At 45.3% G+C, this 22,743-nt stretch overlaps 1 protein-coding gene across 2 annotated transcripts in view; it reads left to right on the forward strand.

Annotated features, from left to right (window-relative positions):
• The window catches only part of Pole2 (DNA polymerase epsilon 2, accessory subunit), a 32,494-nt gene continuing 9,751 nt past the window's right edge, over positions 1-22,743 (forward strand). For both annotated transcript variants that reach the window (XM_006985429.4, XM_042260529.2), the window contains exons 1-11: positions 1-98; positions 1,777-1,877; positions 3,345-3,420; positions 4,000-4,077; positions 4,518-4,611; positions 12,987-13,061; positions 17,667-17,750; positions 18,327-18,383; positions 20,077-20,125; positions 20,714-20,786; positions 22,137-22,309. In XM_006985429.4, coding sequence (XP_006985491.1) covers positions 31-98; positions 1,777-1,877; positions 3,345-3,420; positions 4,000-4,077; positions 4,518-4,611; positions 12,987-13,061; positions 17,667-17,750; positions 18,327-18,383; positions 20,077-20,125; positions 20,714-20,786; positions 22,137-22,309 — 928 coding nt within the window. In that variant the 5' untranslated portion in view covers positions 1-30. The remainder of the gene's footprint in view (positions 99-1,776; positions 1,878-3,344; positions 3,421-3,999; positions 4,078-4,517; positions 4,612-12,986; positions 13,062-17,666; positions 17,751-18,326; positions 18,384-20,076; positions 20,126-20,713; positions 20,787-22,136; positions 22,310-22,743) is intronic.

Below are 22,743 nucleotides of genomic sequence, written 5' to 3' on the forward strand. Positions count from 1 at the left end.
GGGTCCCGGCGGTGGCGCCAAATCGCGAACATGGCGCCGGAGCGGCTGCGGAGCCGCGCTGTCTCAGCTTTCAAGCTTCGCGGCTTGCTGCTCAGAGGGTGAGTCGCGAGGCAGTCTGTCCCGCCGCAGTGCCCCGGGCGTGCAGAGACCCTTAGACTATTCCCTTGTAAGAGGAGAGGTCGGCCTGGCGCATGGGAGGCTGCGGAGCCTCCCCGGGTTTCCGCGACACTCGCGCCGGGTGCAAATGTTACTTCCAGGCTGGGTGGAGCTGCGCCGCCGGGGCCCCACTGAGCCCGGGAAGATGCCAGGTTTGAGGTCCTCAGATCCCCGGAGGCCCCCGCCCCTGCGGGATGCAAATCGTTACAGTGTTACTTCGGGAAGTTACAGAGAGACACGTCAAAAGAGAGAGACCTGGGGAAATCCGTCTGCGTGTCTGGTGGCGATTTATGTTGCAGACTGTGAGCCTCCCGCCCACCCGTCTCCGTTTTGGATTCTCATTATTGCCTGGAGAATTAAAAACCGGATAGATTTTAAACGTGTTTTTTGGTTTTGGGTTTTTTTTTGGGGGGGTAGATTTCCCAGTTTACAATTTGCCCAAAAGTCAGCTTTCCTGGCTATAGTGTGCCATTTTTAGTCCTGTAGAATGAGCATCTCCAAAAGCTCGAGTAATTACGTTATCTTTACATTTTATAATACACGTTTTAAGTACCTGCTGAGCTTGTGTATCGGGTCCCCAAGGGGCCGGGCCAGAATGCCAACACTAGCTATACGTTTTTGAGTCATGCAATTTTTTTGTTTTTATAACCGTGAGCTTTAATGGAACTTTTAACTTTACGTTTTGCATAGTAGTGTCCAAGGGTCAACCTGGGAGAAAGTGATGGATTTAGTTCTTACATTTGAAAAGAGGAGTAATTGATCAATTAACTCTTCTTTCCTTTCACCGAAAATGAACTATTATTAAGCTGTTGGAAGCTCATTGAACGATTCAGTGAGACATACATTCAAATGCTTTAGTTTCAAACACCGTGAATAGAATTAACCACCATGGAGCTACTGTGGGACGATAGTGTGTTAGTTATCTATTGCCGTGTAACAGATTACCTTATGGTTTAGAGACTAAAACTGCACTCACGTTTTAGCCTACATTTTCTGTGGGCCAGGAATCCAGATGAGACTAGAGTTCCGGTTTCCACTTTGGGTCTCATACATTCTGGTCAACATGGGTTCATCTCAGATGTCCAGGCTATCCAATTCATTTAGATTTTTTTTTTAAAAGGTATTTTAGCATGATCTGCTAAATCTGCAGGGATTCGTTGTTATTTTAATTGTTTGCTTATTTTTGAATTAGCTGTTTCAAGCCTTGATCCTTCAGGCTTTAGAGGGAGAGCTGAGGTTTTAGTTACGTTGGCTTTTTATAAAGCTTGAGTTTTATAAGGTTTAAATAACAGTTTGTTAAGACCACTCCCACTAAATAAAACAGTGTTATTAGGCAGTGGTGGTGCATGCCTATAATCCCAGCACTTGGGAGTCAGAGGTAGGTAGACCTCTGTGAGTTCAAGACCAGCCTGGTCTACAGAGTGATTTCCAGAACAGCCAAGGCTACACAAAGAAACAAAACAAAACCAAAAAACAAAACAACAAAACCAGTTTTTTAGCCAGGGTAGAAGGATGGTTTTGTTCAGAAACTATAGACAAAATGAGAACCCCTAAAAGGGAGGAATGAACAGGCAGTTTCTGAACGTTGGGGAATTCTTGGCCTCTTCTTTCTCTCACTAGTGAAGCCACCAAGTTTCTCACTGAAGCTCTTCAGTCTGTCACTGAATTAGAGCTTGAAGAGACCCTAGAAAAGATCATCGATGCAGTTGAAAAGCAGCCCTGTAAGTAACATTTGCTGATGATTTCTAGATTGCTATAGCTTTGTGTCCTCAGATTTCAATTAAAATGGAAAGTGAGGCTCCATTCACTAAGATATTCCAGAGTTCTGAGGTATACACATCATAGTATCTTTTCCCAAAGGGTTAGTTCAGTTGTGACCTGAGGATATTCTATTCCTTAAGGGCCCTTTTGTAGTTTCTAATCCCCTTGGGGAGGTGGAATTACCATAGCCTCTTTTTTGTGTTTAACAAAATAAGAATTTGATCTTGTCCTTTAAAGAATTACATCATTATTATTATTATTACTTTGCATGTGTGCATGGGCACCTATGCCACAGTACGTATGTGGAGGTCGGAGGGCAACTTTGGAGTGGGTTCTGTCCTACCATGTGGATCTCATGTCATCAGAGTTCTGTGGCAAGTGTCTTTATCTACTGAATCACGTCACTGATCTGATCCTTAATGGTCACTTATTTCTCTCAGCACACCTGTGACTGTGTCTTATTAAGTTAGATACTCCTAAATGTTTGGGGGGAAAAAGAGAAAAGTGAGAAGGCCTAACTTTCCTGGTCTGTTGGGTTAAATACTTCAATGGCTACCAGAGACACCAGCCGAAAAAGGAGAGATGCTCCAAGGTTTCCACTGCCCACAGGTTAGGAATTTTCCCCCTCTTATCTCTTTCTACTTAATACAGGAGAGAATTTGTTCTCTCTTCGCCTCTAAAGGCAGGATTTTAAACACACTCTATGTCTTAGTTAAGGTTTCTGTTGCTGTGAAGAGACACCATGTCCACAGCAACTCTTATGAGGAAAACATTTAATTGAGGGGGCTTTCTTACAGTTTCAGAGGTTCAGTCCATTGTCATCATGGTGGGGAGAATGGCAGCATGCAGGCAGATGTGGTGCTGGAGGAATAGCTGAGAGTCCTACATCTTTCAGGCAACAGGAAGTCAACTGACTCACTGGGTGGTATCCTGAGCATAGGAAACCTCAAAGCCTGCCCCCACGGTGACATACTTCCTCCAACAAGGCTGTACCCACTCCAACAAAGCCACACCTCCTAATCATATATTAATATCTAATGGCATATGGTATTTTGCCTGAAAACAGAGTGATCAAGGATACTCACTTTCTGATCAGGCCTAAGTTTGTGTTGCTTTCTAAACTGGTTTAGCTATGTTCTTGGGCTGATATTCAAAGTTGCTCTACCATCAATAAGAAATGGGTATATTGAGGGTTGGTGTGTGTGTGTGTGTGTGTGTGTGTGTGTGTGTGTGTGTGTGTGTGTGAGCTCTGATTACTGCTGTGTGCTACTATAGCCAGGGTCTCTGATTCCCTATGTGGCCCAGAATAGCCTTGAACTCCTGCTCTTCTTGCTTCCGATTCCCAAGTGCTAGGCTTCTAGGTGGGTGCTGCCTTCCCTGAGTCTCCATCCCTGTTTGAAATTTGGACTTTGAACTTCCTTTCTCAGTGTCATCAAACATGATTGAACGATCCGTAGTGGAAACAGCGGTCCAGGAGTGCAGCCAGTCGGTGGATGAGACCATGTATGTGGGTAAAACTACATTTTCCTGTGGGACGGTTACTCAGTGCTTCTTTTCATGGGAAAATAATTAGTGGTCAATAGCTCTACAGTAGAAGCGGCCCTTATTTGTTTCATCTGAAATGATGGCCTACATTATAAATTTTATTACTAAATAATTTGTCTTTACTATTTTTTCCTAGTGAGAGTATAGTATTTGTTTATTACTGACTTGGTGTGTTCCCAGTCTATTTAATAGTCTGTGTGCTGTGAATGAATTAAATTGAACATCAAAAAGTGTAATTTACTGTTTGGTGGTTTGTTTAAGACAGGTCTCACTATATAGCCTAGGTTCTACCTTCCTAGTGCAGGGGTTATGGGGGGGGCACTATCACACCTGTGACCTTCGTATCTCTTGAAAGTAGAATGTACAAGCTAAAAACTTTATCCTCTTATTTGTAACACTATAAAAAAAATTGGTACATGGCTTGAAGAAAATGTGCAAAAGGTTATATGCAAAAGATTATAATGTGAATTATTAGTGTTGATCTATAATACTTGCATTTTAGTAAGTTGGATCTGTGTTTTATGGGTTGTTTTTCAGAGAGCATATTTTCAATATCATTGGCGCTTTTGATATTCCACATTTTTTGTACAATTCGGAAAGAAAAAAATTTCTTCCGTAAGTATACCATGTATCATTTATTGATTTAAATTTTTTAAAGATTTATTTATTTTACATGTATGAGTGTTTTGCCTGAATGTATGAGTGTGTACCATATGTGTGCCTGGTATCTGTGGAGTTCAGAAGAGGGTGCTGGAACTTCTGAAGCTGGAGCTACAGGCAGTTTTTAGCTCCCATGTGGGTACTGGGAATTGAACTTAGGACCTCAAGAGCAACAAGTGCTCTTATCCACTGGGCCATCTTTCTGTTTATTGATTAATTTCAGTTGTATATTTTTTCCACAAAGTATATAGTTTTATGTTTGACTTTTGGTCGTCGACCTTTGTGTTAATAGTGTGTGTGTGTGTGTGTGTGTGTGTGTGTGTGTGTGTGTGTGTGTGTGTTGTATATGTAAACATATATGTATGTATTTTCAATGACATCCCTTTTTTTTCTAGTCTATCAATGACTAATCATGCTGCACCAACCTTATTTGGAACAGCAAGAGATAAAGCCGAGCTGTATCGTGAACGATATACTATTTTACACCAGGTAAGTTGGGAGTGGGAGAACACCAATAAAGTGGGGAGAAAAAAGAGCTTGGGGAAATCTCAGGGATACTTAAAGGATTCAGTTTTGTAGATTAAAGTTGGTTATTCAAGGCTGGGTTTGGTGGCTTATGTTCATAATTCCAGTACTTGAGATTGCAGAGGCAGGAGGATTACTGCAAGTTTGAGGCCAGCCTGGTGTAAACAGTGATTTCCAGACCACTGGGGCTTTATAATAGGACCTTGTCCCAAAAAAAAAAAAAAGGTCATTCTGTAGACTGTGGATGGGCTCTCTGATTGATACCCTATTGAGAACACAGAGATATGAAGTACATTTCCCTTTAATAATGATATTAAAGAGAGTGGCCAGCACTTAATACCTGATACTGAGATCTCAAGTATTGTGTAGTACTTTGCATGCATTATTTACCTCATTCGGTCCACTAACAGGAGTAGATTCATGAATGCTGGCATCATTCCTGTTTTACAGATGAGGAAGCTGAAGGCTGGAGAGGTTTCATAACTTTGCCAAAGGTCACGTGTAGAGAGTTGGGGTAGGATTCAGACCTAGCCTGTCTAATTTGTCCAAAGCCTGCTCTATTCCCTTCAAGGAAAGTAGAACTTTATTATGTGCTATAAAAGATGCATAGTGTCTTCAGTAGAACCAAGGAGGGCTTCAGGGACACTGGCGTTCCACATGGTCCCTGTGGACACGCATGGTAACACTGAGCAAGGACCGAGCAAGGGAAAATGGACTTTGTACAGGAAATGGTGAGCAAGGGGGGGGGGGGTAATGTGGAAGTGAGTTGCCTGCAATCCCAGCTACATGGGAGGCTGAAGCAGGAGGATTACAAGTTCAAAGTCTACGTAAACTACAGAGTGAGTTCAGCAGTAGCCTGGGCAACTTAACAGCCCCTGTGTCAAAAGACAAAGCAAGAAAGCCTGTGGATACAGCTCAGTGGTGCAGGGCTTGCCTCGTGTGTATGAGACCCTAGGATCAATGCCCAGTACCACGAAAAAGATGAGCAGGGTTTTGAACCTCAGAGTGCAACGGGACACTGCTAATCCGTTAACACAAGGAAGGTTTATTGTGGGGCTTATGTCAGATTCTGTTTCAAGCATCGGAGTTAGGGTTGTCAGGAGGAGGAGATACATAAATGCAGATGAGGTACGCGGGGCAAGGGCTGGGTTGCTGAGAAGGACTTAGGAGGCATCTGCAGTGAGTGAAGCCCTGGGGTGTGAGGAGAAGGCCTGAGAGAAAGGAGGGCTGAAGAAGAAAGACCGGAGGTCAGGGTCGGGGCGGGCTGGGATGGTCCCGGGTGGCTAGAGCACAGGGTTGGGGGTGGAGCTGTGGCAGACATAGCAGGTGTTAGAATGGGGTGGAAGAGGTGAGGTCTGAGGATACCTGTCCTCAGTGGCTTCCCTCACGCTCCTCACCCTGAGCTGCAGCTCTGACCCCGTCATGGCTTTGCGTGGAAGTCTCTTGAGAACAGCTGCTGCCGCTCCTGAGGGCTGAGATCATCCGTCCCAAGCTGTTGGCTTTCATTTCCGCCACTTTGCCTAAGCTGGGCTGTGCTTCCCGCTTCTGAAACCCGCTGTGAATTTCCCAGTTTTGGAAGGGCCCTCTCAGATCCCGCCATGCTGAAGCGGCTCTTCTTTCTTAATTATTTTATGAAATACTGGGTTTCATGTGACATGTGCTTCGATCATATTTGTCCCCATCCGTCTCTCTTGTCCTCCCCTTCATGGTCCCTTGTCGACTTTCATGTCTTTTTTCTGGTCTAGATTCTGCATGTGAGTAAACACTGTTGTTTACTCGGCCTGTTTGATCTGGCTTCTTTTGCATAGGATGGTCTCCAGCTCTGTCCACTCTCCTGAAAATGAATTTCTTCTTTGTAGCTGAATAATATTCCATTGTGTGTGTATATGCTGACGTGGCTTCCTTCCAGTGTATGCCGGGAGTCACGCGGCATGATCATCTGAGTGTGTGTGTGAGAGTGTATGTGTGAGTGTGTGTGTATGTATGTGTGTGTGAGTATGTGTGAGTATGTATGTATGTGTGTGTGAGTGTGTGAGTGTGTGTGTATGTATGTGTGTGTGTATGTATGTGTGAATGTGTGAGTGTGTGTGTATGTGTGTGTGTGTGTGTGTGTATGTGTGTGTATGTGTGTGTGAGTGTGTGTGTGTCTGTGTGTGTGTGTGGCAAACCCAGCATGCACCAAGCGCAGCCTGCTTTCACACTGAGCCCCAGCCCCAGCCTGTGCTGGTTTATTTTCATCAAGCTTCCACACTGGTTTCCACCGTTGCTGGGTTGATTGACACTCCCGCCCTCGATGAATGAGGGTTGTGTCCACGCATCCCCTCCTCCCATCTGGCATTATCACTAAAATTGGTTGTTTTCTTCTTTAAAAGATTTTTATGTGTGTGTGTGTGTCTCTGTGGGTGTCTGCCACATGTATGCACGTACTCTCAGAGGCCAGGATTGGATCCCCTGGAGCAGGTGTTAGAGGAAGTTGTGAGCCACCTGTGTGAGTGCTGGGACCCGAACTCAGGTCCTCTGGAAGAGCAGGAAGCACTCTGAACCGTGAGGTCATCTCTCCCCCCTGTTGTTTTCTTGACAGCCAGTCCGTCTGGGGTGAGATACAACCTCAGTATAGTTTTTATTTACATTTCTTCTTTGGAAATTTTATTTCTTGCTATATGTGTGTATATGACGTTTGGGGGAGCACATGTGTCATGGCCCTTTTGTGGCAGCCATAGACAACTCTTTGGAGTGGCTTCTCCCTCCCACCTTTCCATGGGTTCTGGGGATTGAACTCAGGCTGTCAGGCTCGAGCTGAAGGTGCCTCTGCCCACCTAGCCATCTTGCCAGCTCTTGACTTGCATCACTTGTATAGTTTAGAATGTTGGTTTTCATATATATATTCCTCCTCGCCCCCCCCAAAAAAAAGATGAGCAAGGTTTTGAACTCAAAATGTATTTTTTGTTTGTATGTTTCTCTCTCTCTCTCTCTCTCTCTCTCTCTCTCTCTCTCTCTCTCTCTCTCTCTCTGCATGTGTATGTGTGTGTGTAGTGTGTGTGTGTGCATGTGTGGAGACCAGAGATCAGATAGCCTTATCTATTGTTCTCCACCTGACTTTTTTTTAGACAGTGACTCACTGAACCCAACACTCATGAACTGACTAGACTGGCTGTCCGGGGACCCCCCTATGTCCCCCACTCAGCTCTGGGGTTACAGACGTACACTGTCACACCCACTTTTTAAGTGAATGCTGAGGATGTACACTCAGGTCCTCGGGATTGCCCCTGCAGTCGCCTCCATGACTGAGCCACCTCCACAGCCCCTGTGGATGCATCAAGCCAATTCCCCCTCCACAGCTCAGGCTGACCTGGAACTCACTGTATGCTCAGACTTCCTCACACTTTGCATCCTCCTGCTTCAGCTTGCCAAGTGCTGAGATGACAGGCAGGCATGAGCCGTACTGGTCATTTGTGTCTCTTCTTTTCAAAAGTATTTGTTCAATTCATTTGTCCATTTATTGACTGACTTATTTGTTCTTTTTGAGCTCCTTCTGTATTCTGTTATCAATCCCTTGTCAAATAAATAGATGGCAAATATTTTCTCCTGTTCTGTAGACTGTCTCTTCATTTTGGTAATTATTTCCTTTGCTGTCTCAAAGCTGTGTGTGTGTGTATGTGTGTGTGTGTGTGTTGTATACATGTGTGGACATGTGTAGGGTGTGTACCCATGCACTTAAGTACAGAACCCAGTGGGAACACTCAGTGTCCTCCTCTGTCACTCTGTCTTATTCTCTGTCCAGTGTCTCTCACTGAACCTGGAGCTTGCTGCTTATCAGCTGGGGTGGCCAGCATGTCGCAGTGGTCTCCCTGACTCCATTCTCCTCACTTCCCCAGCGTTGGGGTTCGAGGTGTGCACAGCCACACCGAGCTTTTCAGGTGGGCGCTGGGGATCTGAACTCGGGTCCCCTTGCTTCTGCAGCTGCGTGCTCATTGGGCCATCTCCCAAGGCCCTGCCAAAGCCTTTTATTTTGATGCAGTCCCATTTCTTATATCTGGTTATTGTAACCTGAGCTATTAGTGTCCTATTCAGAAAGTTGTTGCCTCTGTCTATGTCTAGAAGTGTTTTTTTCTGTTTCCCCGTAGTAATTTCAAAGGCTTGGTTCTTAAATCAAAGTCTTTGGTCCACTGTGAACTGACTTCTGTACGGGATGAGAGAGATGAGTCGGTTTCATCCTCTGTGTGGATACCCGGTTTTCCAGCACCATTTGTCAGAGAGGCTTTGTTTCTCCAAGGTCTATTTCTGGCACCTTTTGGAAATTTGGTGGTTCTGTTGCATTGATTGGCATGTCTGTTTTTGACCCAGTGCCATGCAGGCTTTGTTGCTATAGCTCTGAGGCACAGCTTGAACCCGGTTGCTGTGACATCCTCGTTGTTGTTCTTGCTCAGGATTGCTTTTGCTATCCAGAGTTTTTGTGCTTTTGTAACACTCATAGGTTTTATTTATTTTTTTTTTCTGTTTCTGTGCAGAATGCTATTGGAATTTTGATGGGGATTATATTGAATCTATAGGTTGTTTTTGGTAACATAGCCATTTTCACAATACTAATTCTGCCGGTGCATGAACATGAAACGTCTTGCCATTTGCAGCCTTTCTCGATCTCCGGTTGGATGTGGTTTGTTCCTTATTCAAGCCCGTTGAGCTGTGTGTCTTCTGTGTAACTTACTCCGTGGGCCTTGCCTTGCGTTCATCCTGCCCCACCCTCTTTCCATACCACAGGTGCCTTGTTTTTTGTTTTCTCTTAACGCTGCGACATTTGTCATAGTGCTTTTTACTAATATATTAACAACTGTCACCTTTCTCTCTCTCTCTCTCTCTCTCTCTCTCTCTCTCTCTCTCTCTCTCTCTCGTTTGTATGTCTGAGATACGCTTTTGTGGTGTAAGGAAGGTTGGCCTGAGGTTCGCTCACCTCACACTAACTCCGGACCTTCCTGCCTCGGTGTCCTGGGTGTTGATATCAGAGGCATGTACAACCATCCCCAGACCCTCCTCGTCTGTCTCAGTCTGCAGCACTGTCACTTGGCCCTGCCATTCACATGCCTCGATTGTGAGACAGAGGAGGTGAATGGAGTCCATTCACATTTTCATTGTGTTTACTTTCCTGGAAATACGTTTGATTTTGTCATTTTTCTGCTTCGGGATATTTTCCAGAGAGGGTCTCAGGCTAGCCCCAAACTCACTCTGTAGGGTGACCTTGAACTTTTGAGCCTCCTGCTTCTGCCTCAAGAGATCCAGGCATGTCCCACTGGGGCCAACTTCTCTGTGGTGCCGGGGAAGGAACCCAGAGCTGTGTGGGTGCTAAGCAAGCACTGTACCACATCCTCAACTCTTCCGTAAGCTGTCTAAAGATTGTGAGAAACTCATGGTGACTAAAACCAAAGAACGGCTGTGTTAGTGTGGCCTATATGACCAGGAAGGCTAGAGGTCTGTGGTTTCAAGCCTGGCTGGATCCAGGTGCTCATCCACCATCACGAGGCACCTGTCTTTTTTGTATCTCAGCTTTTTCTTTTCTTTTCTTTTTTAAAATTATCCTTTTATTAGACCCTGCCACCACCTGTGCTGGGGACAAAAGATGGGTGCCATCTTGGCCCTGATGTGTTGGCCAGGTTTAGGTCCTAGTACATCCTTTTTGGGAAAAAAAAAAAAGAAAAGATTATTCTTTCAAATAAATTCTCCTTATGGAATAACAAAAATGGCCACCAGTGGCCATAGCAACTGTCAGAAAGAGCCCTCCTTTCCTGTAGTCCTGCAGAAGTCTTCACTGTGTCTCTTATCGGCCCAGCTTAATACACTTGCTCATCCTTTCTTCGGTCCACGTCTCAGCTTTCATCTTTTAGGCCTGGGCTGTCTGTCTTCAGAAGGGGAAAGGGGCAGCAGCCTGCCCAAAGTGCATGAACTGATGGGAGCAGAGAGGCAGTTCCCTAAGTAATTGCTGTTCCTCATCTCACAGTCCACCTTGTGCACACTCACACTGAGCTCTGTATCGGGTGGTAGTTAGTTCTGACAAGACTGGGTCCTTTCCTGGTGACTTGACTGTAGACTGGTGGTGAATTTTGAGTGTAAGCCTGACTGGATCAAGAAATGCTTACGAATGCCATCGGGTGTGTTTGTGAGGGCAGTTGAGGGTGGGATGGGGTAAGGGATTTATCCTCTACTCCAGTGTGGGCAGCACCACCCACTGGACTAAATACAGGCTGAGCAGCGGAGCCTGGTACTTCCCCTCACCTCTTCATGGTCAGTATGGACCGCGGTTCTCATCGAGGTTCTCACCCGTGGTTCTCAACCATGGTTCTCAACCGTGGTTCTCAACCATGGTTCTCACCCGTGGTTCTCACCCGTGGTTCTCAACCGAGGTTCTCACCCGTGGTTCTCACCCGTGGTTCTCAACCGAGGTTCTCAACCGTGGTTCTCAACCGTGGTTCTCAACCGAGGTTCTCACCCGTGGTTCTCAACCGTGGTTCTCAACCGAGGTTCTCAACCGTGGTTCTCAACCGAGGTTCTCAACCGTGGCTCTCAACCGTGGTTCTCAACCGAGGTTCTCACCCGTGGTTCTCAACTGAGGTTCTCAACCGAGGTTCTCAACTGAGGTTCTCACCCGTGGTTCTCAACTGAGGTTCTCAACCGAGGTTCTCACCCGTGGTTCTCAACCGAGGTTCTCAACCGAGGTTCTCACCCGTGGCTCTCACCCGTGGTTCTCACCCGTGGTTCTCAACTGAGGTTCTCACCCGTGGTTCTCAACCGAGGTTCTCACCCGTGGTTCTCAACCGTGGTTCTCACCCGTGGTTCTCAACCGTGAGCCGAGTAAAGAAAGCCCTTCCTCTCTTAAGCTTCTTTTTGTCAGACATTGGGTTGCGGCAGTGGATGAGAGGATTAACTAATGCAGAGCTTCCCACAGCCTTCTTCCTTTGGATATCCCAATTTCTCAGCCTGAAGTTTCTTGTTTTTTTTTTTTTTTTTTTTTTTTTTTTTTTTTTTTTTTTTTTTTTTTGGTTTTTTCGAGACAGGGTTTCTCTGCGTAGTTTTGCGCCTTTCCTGGAGCTCACTTGGTAGCCCAGGCTGGCCTCGAACTCACAGCGATCCGCCTGCCTCTGCCTCCCGAGTGCTGGGATTAAAGGCGTGCGCCACCACCGCCCGGCAAATCAAAGTTTTTTTGTTGTTGTTGTTTTGTTTTTTGTTTTTTTTTTTGAGACAGGGTTTCTCTGTGTAGCTTTGCGCCTTTCCTGGGACTCACTTGGTAGCCCAGGCTGGCCTCGAACTCACAGAGATCCGCCTGCCTCTGCCTCCCGAGTGCTGGGATTAAAGGCGTGCGCCACCACTGCCCCTGAAGTTTCTTGTTATCACCCTCTTTTTCTTCCTTCCGTATCCCCTCATTTGGGTCTTGTTAAATGATCTCTTTGGCCTGGTGTACAGCCAGTCCTTACAGTACTGTGTTGTATGGTGGTGTCTTAGGGTTTCTATTGCTGTGAAGAGACACCATGACCACAGCAACTCTTACAAAGGAAACGTTTAATTGAGGTGGCTCATTTACAGTTTCAGAGGTTTTGTTTTTTTGTCTTTTGTTTTGTTTTGTTTTTCGAGACAGGGTTTCTCTGTGTAGTTCTGGTGTCCTGGATCTCGCTCTGTAGACCAGGTTGGCCTTGAACTCACAGAGATCCGCCTGGCTCTGCCTCCTGAGTGCTGGGATCAAAGGCGTGCGCCACCACCGCCTGGCTAGTTTCAGAGGTTAATTCATTATTATCATGGTGGGAAGCAAGGCAGCATGCAGGCAGATGTGGTGCTAGAGAGGTAGTCGAGAGCTCTTACATCTTGACCCACAGGCAACAGGAAGTGGTCTGAGACACTGGGCATGGCTTGAGCATATATGAGACACACTTTCTCCAACAAGGTCATACCTACTCCAAAAAACCTACACTTTCTAATAGTGCCACTCCTTTTGGGGGTCTTTCAAACTACCACAGTAGCTTCTCTCTCTGTCTCTCTCTGTCTCTGTCTCTCTCTCTCTCTCTCTCTCTCTTGCTAGCTTCCAAGCTCGGGCTTTTAAATACTTTTTGTTTTAGGAGTTGCTGTAGGGGTTGGGGATTTAGCTCTGTGATAGAGTTGCCTCGCTGGTGCAGGGCCCTGGGTTTGCAGAGGGGGAATTGCTAGGTGTTTGCCTGCTGTTAAACTAATACAGGTTTTCACATGTGATGAGAAGAAGCAACAGTAACAGCTTAGGGACAGTGTTTTGTCTTTGGTGTTTTAATGACTCATCTTTTTTAATGTCTAGTTCAGTGATTCATAAGACTCTCTCTTTTTTACAGAGGACACACAGACACGAATTATTTACCCCTCCGGTGATAGGCTCACACCCTGAGGAAAGCGGGAGCAAATTCCAGGTTTGAGCATTGTCTTAATTATTTGGGAGCTGTATTATAGTGATACAAGTGTAATGTTTATTGCTACTTTTTTGTGCACTTATTTTTATGTGTGCTGTGGCCCATGTGGAAGTCAGAGGACAACTTGCAGGAGCTGGTTCTTTCTTCCACCATGTGTAACCTGGGCATTGAACTTAGGACATTAGACTTGGTGGCAAGAATTTTTCACCAGTGAACCATCCTGCCTGGCTAGCTACTTTTAATTCATTGATTTTTTTTTTTTTAATTTTTTTTGCTTGAGATAAGATCTTACTATATACCCTGGCTGGCCTGAAACTCACTGTGTAGAGAGCTGGCCCCAGACACACATACCTCTGCCTCCCATGCCTGGCTAGTTCATTGAATTTTTTTTTTTTTTTTTTTTTTTTTGGTTTTTCGAGACAGGGTTTCTCTGTGTAGCTTTGCGCCTTTCCTGGGACTCACTTGGTAGCCCAGGCTGGCCTCGAACTCACAGAGATCCGCCTGGCTCTGCCTCCCGAGTGCTGGGATTAAAGGCGTGCGCCACCACCGCCCGGCTTAGTTCATTGAATTTTAAATGAAAATAAACTCGTGTACCTGTTACACTGGCTTGTAGGCCTGGCTGCCTGACAGTTGCTGGTAAGGACCGTGCCGAATGCTGTGGGTTCTGTAGCCCTTCAGTAGAGGTTAATTCATCTTTGGAGCAGGCCTGGTACCAGGGAAGCATCCACATAGTCTCTGGCCTCCAACACTAGTCCTCCTAAGCCCTGGGCCGGCTTTCTGATCAGCTTTTCATTACCCTTTGTGCCCTCACTCACAGCACTGATCGTTGCCCATCCTCTGTTGATCACCAGACTTGTTAGACTAAAATGTGCCATATCCACTGTAAGGAAAACGTGAGGTATCAGAGGAACATTGGTTTCAGGACCCCCACCCCTGGCGTACAGAAGAGACAGGGAGGAGTGAGTGTGAGAACACAGAGGGGCCCGCCCTGCAGTTGTAACTTGAATGAGGGAGAGCTGGACTGTGTGCACCTTCTGCTTTCAGAGTTTGGAAGGTGATTCCCAAACATCTCTGTCATTTTTGGTTCCGCCGTAGGCCTGGCCTGGCCACTGTCAGTCTGTCTGTCTGTAGCTCTCTCCTCGCCAGTGCTCAGAACCCTGCTCAGGGACAGTCCTTGCTTCTTCTGTCTGGGCCTTGCCAGTTTCCTGAGGGTCTTGGTGGATTTTGAGGAAACCTCTTGGGTGTTCATTAGGTTCTCTGCCTTGGTGGATCAGAATTCATGGTGCTGAGGGCTCTGTTGGAGACTGGAACAGTAGTACTGGATGAGGTTAAACTAACGTTTGAGAGTGTGGTGGTGCGGACCTGTGATCCTCGCACCTGGGTGGAGGCAGGGGAGCGAGGAATCCAAGCTCATCCTCAGCTCTGTCGTCAGTTTGAGGCCGACGTGGGCTGCATGAGGCTCTGTTTTAAAAAACAAAAATTAATGTTCAGTGGTGGCACACAAAGAGAAAACACTGGTAGTATTCGACAGTTTCTGCACTTGACTCTATTACAGTATAATTTATGTCTTCTTGGAAATGGCCATGACTCACATCTCCCTACCAGAGTCTGTCTGTGTCGCGTGTGTTAGGTTTCTGATGTCAGCGTGCATGTCCACGGCCCAGAAGCAATGCTTTCTCTTCTCTTTGTCAAAATACTTTTGAGACTTACATGGCTAAATAATGTGTAGCTCTGTTCAGTTCTGTGTCTGTGATGGTTTGTTTCCTATTTAAGCAACACTTAAGAGCAAGCGGAAACCCAAATAGACTATCTATAGAATCTGAGCGGAAATTTCCTTTTATAAACTACAAAAATAGTGTGTTTCATACGTATTTGGAGGGCTGGGGGCGGAGCTGAGTGATAGAACACTTGCCTAGCATATCTAAGCCCTGGGTTTGATTCTAAAAACAACAGTATTTTGTTATGTCTTTGTACTATGTTGCTTCACGTTGATGTTTTTTAAATGTAACTCCAGTCCTCCAATCACATGGCATATTAGTTATATATAGCTTATGCATCCTCCTATATATTTAATCATTCCTAGATAACTTATAATTTGTAATACAATGGAAGTTATTGCTTAGAAGATAAGAATAACAAGCTTGGCCGGGCGGTGGTGGCGCACGCCTTTAATCCCAGCACTCGGGAGGCAGAGCCAGGCGAATCGCTGTGAGTTCGAGGCCAGCCTGGGCTACCAAGTGAGCTCCAGGAAAGGCGCAAAACTACACAGAGAAACCCTGTCTCGAAAAACCAAAAAAAAAAAAAAAAGAATAACAAGCTTATGTAGTTGTGGGATGTAACCCAGTGGTAGAACCCTTGACCAGCCTGCATGAGGTCCTAGGTTAGATCTCTGATAGTGGTTTAAGAAAAGAAAAAAAATCTTGGGCTAGAGAGATGGCTTAGAGGTTAAGAGCACTGACTGCTCTTCCAGAGGTCCTGAGTTCAATTCCCAGCAACCACATGGTGGCTCACAACCATCTGTAATAAGGTCTGGTGCCCTCTTTTGGTCATACATGCTGTATACACAATAAATAAATAAATCGTTAAAAAAAAGAAAAGAAAAAAATCTGTATATGCTCAATACAGACAGAACTTTTTTTTCAAATATTTTTGAGCCCAAATTAGTTGAAACCACAGGGATAGAATCCATAGATACAGAAGGCTGAGTATATATTCTTTCGTTCATGTCTTTCATCCCAGCACTGGGAATCTTTATGAGTCTAAGGCTAGCCTGGTCAACACAGTGAGTTTGAGGCCAGCCAAGGCTACATCACCACAAAAAAATGGTAACCTAATTGTTACTTCCTTTCTCCTCCTCCTCCTCCTCCTCCTCCTCCTCCTCCTCCTTCTTCTTCTTCTTCTTCTCCTTCTTCTCCTTCTTCCTCCTCCTCCTCCTCCTCCTCCTTTTCATTTTGAGACAAAATCTATCTATGTAGCTCAGACATTGCTATGTGGACCAGGCTGGCCTCAAACTCACAGAGATCTACCAGTCTCTGCCTCCAGAGTGCTGGTGTTCAAGGTGTGTACTACCATACCTAGCTTTGACTTTCTGATATAAAGTATAATTATCAGGCTGAGAATATAAATAACAACTTTAAGGAATACTAAATATAATTAGGGTATAAATTTTGAAAAAAACATTAATTTTTTTGAACAACACTTTAACTTTCTTAATTTTAAGATTTTTATGCCTGCTTGTCTATGTGTACCATGTGAGTGCAATGCCCACAGAGACCAGAAGAGGGCAGCAGATCCCCTGGCAGTCACAGGCAGTTATGAACTGCCACATATGGGTGTTGTGAACCAAAGCCAGGTCTTCTGCAAGATCAGTAAATATTCCTAATTGCTGAGCTAGCTTTCTAGCTCCCCAGACTCATTAAGTTTTAAGTAGTACTCACCAAATAAATCATGATGACACCTACCATTCTGCCACTGAAAAAGCAAAAGCAGAAGAGTTGAGAGTTTTAGCCTACCCTGGCAACGTGGCCGACTGTCTTGAAAAGTAAAAACAGGGCCGGCGAGATGGCCCAGGGGGGAAAGGTGTTTGTCACCACCTTGCCCAGCAGAGTTTGCTCCATAGGACCTACATGGTGGAAGGAGAAACTCCCTCAAAGTGTCCTCTGACTTCCGCAGCTACACCATGACACACTCTTGCTTGAGTACACAAACGTATATAACCGTGAAAAAATAATTGAAAAAATAATAAATAAGGCTGTCAAGGTGGCTCAGCAGGTGAGGTCCCTGCTGCCAAGCCTCATGACCTGGACTAGACGCCTTATGGTGAAGGAGGGAATGGACTCCCTCAATACTCAATATGGATGCATGCCCCTTGCCCCAGTATGAAAATTATATGGTATATGCTTGTGAGTCCAGCACTTGCCAGTTCAAGACCAGCCCGTACTATACAAGGAGTATCAGGCCAGCTAGGGCTGTATAACAACCAAACAAGCCAGGCAGTGGTGACACACGCCTTTAATCCTAGTGCTCAGAAGGCCGAGACAGGCCGATCTCTGAGTTCAGTTCGAGGCCAGCCTGGTCTCCAGAGTGAGTTCCAGGACAGCCAGGACTACACAGAGAAACCTTGTCTTGAAAAACCAAACCAAACCAAACAACAACAAAACACAATAAAACAAAAACAATAAATATTTACTGTCCATGAGGAATGCATTGTGATGCATTAGTCATTGGTAACCATACATTTCTTCTCCTGTGTGTGTGTGTGTGTGTGTGTGTGTGTGTGTGTGTGTGTGTGTGTGTGTTTTGTTCTGTTTTAAGATTGTGTGTTTATAGCCTGGGCTGTGCTCGAACTCACTGAGGTCCAGGCTGGCCTCAGACACAGCATTCCTCTGTCCTTAGGCATGAATCCCTGTATTTGATTTCTTTGGTTACATTTTTGTTCATTATACATTTGACATTTAGCTTTTTGTAGGAGGAAACTAAACTTGCAGATTAATCTTCTTACTGTAAAGCAGCTATATGTAGCAAACTTGTACTTGGCATTTACTTATCTGTAAGGAAATTAGAATATGCTTTTAATCGTTAAGGATTTATTCTGTTTTATTTTAGCTTAAAACAATAGAAACTTTACTGGGTAGTACAAGCAAAGTTGGCGACGTGATTGTCCTTGGAATGATAACCCAGTTGAAAGAGGTATGTGGAGGCTGCCAGGCTTACTTTTTATCTTTTTGGACTTGCATTTGGCGATGCATTGCTGCTATGGCAATGCATTTTCATAAAAACCACAGGAACACATTCTTCACAGAAAGCCCAGTAGCTACCCTCTTCACCTGTGTCCAGTTTTCTGTCCTTGGAGGGAAAGACTGACCAGGTGTTCAATTTGCATAGCCTCCGGGTAGCCCCGGAGTGACCCCTGCTTGAACTGACTCTGGGTTTCGGAATGAGCGAGCTGCTGACCACATCCTGGTGACCTGGAGGTCCTGGTCATTCTCTTAGTAAAGCATCTGGTGAGGCCGAGTGGCGAGCAGCCGGGGCCTTCCCTGTCACCCCGTGGTCTGCAGCACCTGTTCCTCAGTGACTGGGAGTCTCGGGGAAGTGGTTAGTCTGAGGCTGCCAAGAAATAAGCGCAAAAATGTGGACTGGGTATTACACCTCCAGATCCATGCCTCTCTGTTGCGTCCTGTTGTCACACTTGGTGGTCCTTTAATTATCTGTAATAGGATTCATTTTTACACAAACGTGAGTCTGTTTCATTTAATTCTGTTTTAGGGGAAGTTTTTCCTGGAAGATCCCACCGGAACAGTACAGCTGGATCTTAGTAAAGCTATATCCTTAAAGAAAAAAAAAATCTGACTGGATTTGATGGCGAACACCTTTAATTCCAGCACTAGGAAGGCAGAGGCAGGTGGATCTCTGTGAGTTTGAGGCCAGCCTGGGCTACGGAGTGAGTTCCAGGACAGCCAGGTCTGTTGCACAGCAAAACCCTGTCTTGAAAACCAAAAAAAGAAATTCTGAGTCAGGTGTGGTGGCACACGCCTTGAATCCCAGCTCTCCAGAGACAGAGGCAGGCCAGTCTCTGAGTTTAAGGTCAGCCTTGTCTACATAGTGAGCTCCAGGCCAGCCAGGGCTACATAGTGAGACCCTGTTTCCAAAAAAAAAAAACCAAAAAACTAGGGGCTGAAGAGATAGCTCAACAGATAAGGGCAGCTGCTGCTATAGTATCCGGGTTCAATTCCCAGCACCCACAAGGCCACGTACAACCATCTATAACTCCAGTTCCAGGGGGTCTGATGCCCTCTTCTGGTCTCCTCAGGCTACAGACATGCATGTAGGCAAAACACCCATACATGTAAAACAGAACAAACTAATAAACTTTTGAAAATTTAAAACGAGAACTCTGTTTTCAGGCTGGGAGTTTAGCTTCTTTGGAGAGCACCTACAAAGCACTACAAACATAATAAATACATAAGTAAATAAAATGATTAAGTTAAAGGAACTGGGAAATTGCTTTTTTTTATGACACATAGACATTTTATTAAATATGAAACCTTGGTCTTAGCTTAAGCTTGTTCCCAACTAGCTCTTAAAACTGAAATTAACCCATTTATATTAATCTACATTCTGTCATGTGAGTCGTTAGCGCTCCTCAATACCATCCATACATCTGACCTCCTCTGTGCCTCGCTAGTGAATCTCTCGCCTCTCAGATTCTTCCTCTAAGTTCCTCTCTCTCCCTCTCCTGCCTAGCTATTGACCATTCAGTTCTATATTAACCCAGTCAGAAGGTGCCTTAAGCAAGCAAAGAAGGACAGAGACACATCTTTACGGGGTGTGATCAAATATTCCACAAGAGAGGAAATTGCTTTTATGTCATTCTTAAACGTGTCTCTTTGGATTTCCAGTATAACTTGTATGTGGTGGTAACATTGGAATACAGACACACTTTTAGAGACTAAAGTCTTTCTTATTGGGGAATCTGGAGAAATCCCTGGAGAAACTTATAACATGCCACGACTGACATATACATCATTGTGAAGTTTTCAGTTTATTATAATGTTTTAATTTAAAAATTATAATTTGTGTGTGTGTGTGTGTGTGTCTGTGTCTGTCTGTGTCTGTGTGTGTGATGTATATCCATTGGTGTGTATGTGGACGTCACAGGACAACTCGCAGGGGTTTGGTTTCTCCTACCATGTGGGTGCTGAGTGTTGAACTCAGTCTTGCCAGTGAGTGTCTTTACCTACTGAGCCATCTTGCCCTCCTGCGGTTTATCGTTTAAAACTCTTTTCAGACCGGGCAGTGGTGGTGCACACCTTTAATCCCAGCACTGAGTTTTAGGAGTTCTGAGGCCAGTCTGGGCTACATGTCTCAACCTTCCCCCAACCACAAACAAACAAGACCTCCCTTCTAAGAGCAGTACAAGCCCCTAAGAGAAATCTAGAACAACACCCCAAAGCTAGAAGTGCCCTGTTGCTCAGGCAGTATGCTGGCATCGAACTCTTCCTCAGCTGCTCTGTACCAGTTCCACAGTGGCCTGTACACCGAGGCATGCTTTGTCCTGGCTGAAGGTAAGCGATGTGCCCTTTTCCTGTCCTTGCTGGATAGTCAAACTGTTCCTACTTGGGGAAGACACCTTAGGATGTCATTCCAGAGGACATTCACGACAAGCATGTGACCTTGGCACAATGAGCAGGGGACTCTTGAGAAGCGTGCTGTTGGAAAGGTTTCAGGGCTGAGGAAAACGTCTTGAGATTAGACATTGGAGAAAGCGGCACAGCCCGTGTGTACTGAAAACCACCCATGTGCACGCTGTGCAGTGAGTCGCAGCTTGTAAGACTGAAAGTCTCCTTTGGACTTTAAAAGGGGTCACACACTCAATGACTTCTCATCGATGTGGCTGCTCTCTCTTTCCTCTGACGTGTGCCATGAATCCCCTTTCACCCCACCCTAAATTATGAGTCTGTTGGGCTGGGGTGTGCTTGTTTAAGGTAGTTTTCCTTATAAAATGGGGACGGTCCGTGGCTCTGGAGTTGGATAGCTCAGTAAGATTGGTGACTTCTGTAGTTGAATTCATTGCTTTATGTGACGTGGATTTGCCTTTTCAAAAATGAACAGATAAAAGTGATTTGTTACCCATTTGTTTTGTATTTTTTTAGGTTGGTTTGAAGATCAAGTGTTTCATGTCAATGCCTTTGGATTCCCACCCACTGAGCCCGCTAGTACAACAAGGTATTAAAGCGCTTGAGTTCTGTGCCACAGGAATTTGTATACTGGCATTAGCGAATGTAATGTCACTACATTATCTCAGTCACTACCCGGTGTCTACACTTTGTGTTGAAATGGAAAAAGCAATGGAAACTCACGTGTCTTGGCTCTAGATCTGATGCCCGCTTTTGGTCTCCACAGGTACACGCTCACATGACATGCATTCTTCCTCCCCCCCCCCACCACCACAGGTACAATTGTGTGACATACATTCTCTCTCTCTCTCTCTCTCTCTCTCTCTCTCTCTCTCTCACACACACACACACACACACACACACATACACACACACACAAATACTCAAAAATTTTAAAGTGAAAATTAAAAAAAAATAGACTATAAAGGCATCAAAAGAAAAATGAATTTAATGAGCGTATACTTTGTTACGATTTATGTATCTATATGAATTACCTGTATAGATAATTCTCATTATTTATGGAGTCTAGTCCAAATCCCTGTCAGTGTGCAGTGTGTGGCTCCGTGGTGCACGAACAGTGGAACAAAATGAGTTGCCAGGCACCTGTGACGCCGAGGTAGAGGGGAGCACTGCCCTCTTGCTTCATACAGAAGGGGTTGGACGAGAAGCTCCAGCCAGGGGAGCCGCTGAGGGGACTTGACTTGCTCCTGTGGCACTAAAGTGTGCTGTTCCTGTAACCTGTCCTGAGGAGACTTGCTAGGGCATCAGTGGCAGACCTGAGGACCAGCTGTACTCACATCTGCCTGGTGAAACGGTGGCTTTAGTGAGCTTACAGCATCATGGGGGACCTATTGAAAAGTCTCGCCCCAGCATGGACGATGATTGTGCATAGATGGAGTCCATTCTCCTCAGTTCACCTTACACCTCCCAAGACTGTAACTGGGCCAGGATTACATACAGCCATGTGCAGTGTCTGGACTCTCCACTGAGGTTCTATTTACTGCCCCATCCCCTCCTGTGAAGACTGCCAGTAGGCCCGACCTTGCTGGGGGGCTCTGGACAGTCTTGCGGGTAATCACAGCTGATCTGAGTACAGCTTTTGAAGCATGCATACTGGGTATCCCTTTATAGCCTGTTCTGTGTGTGTGTGTGTGTGTGTGTGTGTGCGCGCGTGCGTGCATGCGTGCGTGCGTGTGTGCATGTGTGCGTGCGCGCGTATGTTTTTAAATGATGTGCAGGCAACATACTTCATGTCTGGAATACTGTATTATTTAATTAATTTGCAGATAGCATACTTCATGTCTAGAATACTGTGTTGCATGATTGTTGTATCTGGCACATTTTTACTTTCTTGGTGACTAGACATGGTATAGGAGATAACCGTGTTGTAATTATATAGGGCGTACTATGGAAATATTAATTTTTTTGGAGGGCCTTCTAATGCATCAGTGAAGACTTCTGCGAAACTGAGACAGCTGGAAGATGAGAACAAGGACGCCATGTTTGTGTTTGTGTCTGATGTTTGGTTGGACCAAGTGCAAGTGTTGGAGAAGCTTCACATAATGTTTTCCGGTACATAGTATTTTTGTACTCTTTCTTGAACTGCTCTGAGGGGTTGTGTCCTAAAAGTAAATGTCTGCCATGCTATTGTGGTAGAGCGCATCTGTGGGCCCTGGTACATGGGAGCCTGAGGTGGGGGATGGAGCCATGATTAGAGACCAGTCTGGGCAACATAGGCAATCTGTTTTAAAAACAAAACAAAACAGGGGTTGGGGATTTAGCTCAGTGGTAGAGTGCTTGCCTAGCAAGCGCAAGGCCCTGGGTTCAGTCCTTAGCTCCGGAAAAAACAACAACAACAAAAACAAACAAACAAAAAAACAAAACCAAAGCTTTCACAGTTAAAGCTAGCGAAGCGTGATGATGTACGCCTTTAATCCTATCACTTGGAAAACAGAGGCAGGTGGATCACTGGATTCCAGGCTAGCTAGGGCTGTATAGTGAGATCC

Source organism: Peromyscus maniculatus, chromosome 14 (genome assembly GCF_049852395.1).
Source record: "Peromyscus maniculatus bairdii isolate BWxNUB_F1_BW_parent chromosome 14, HU_Pman_BW_mat_3.1, whole genome shotgun sequence".
NCBI classification, from domain to species: domain Eukaryota; kingdom Metazoa; phylum Chordata; class Mammalia; order Rodentia; family Cricetidae; genus Peromyscus; species Peromyscus maniculatus.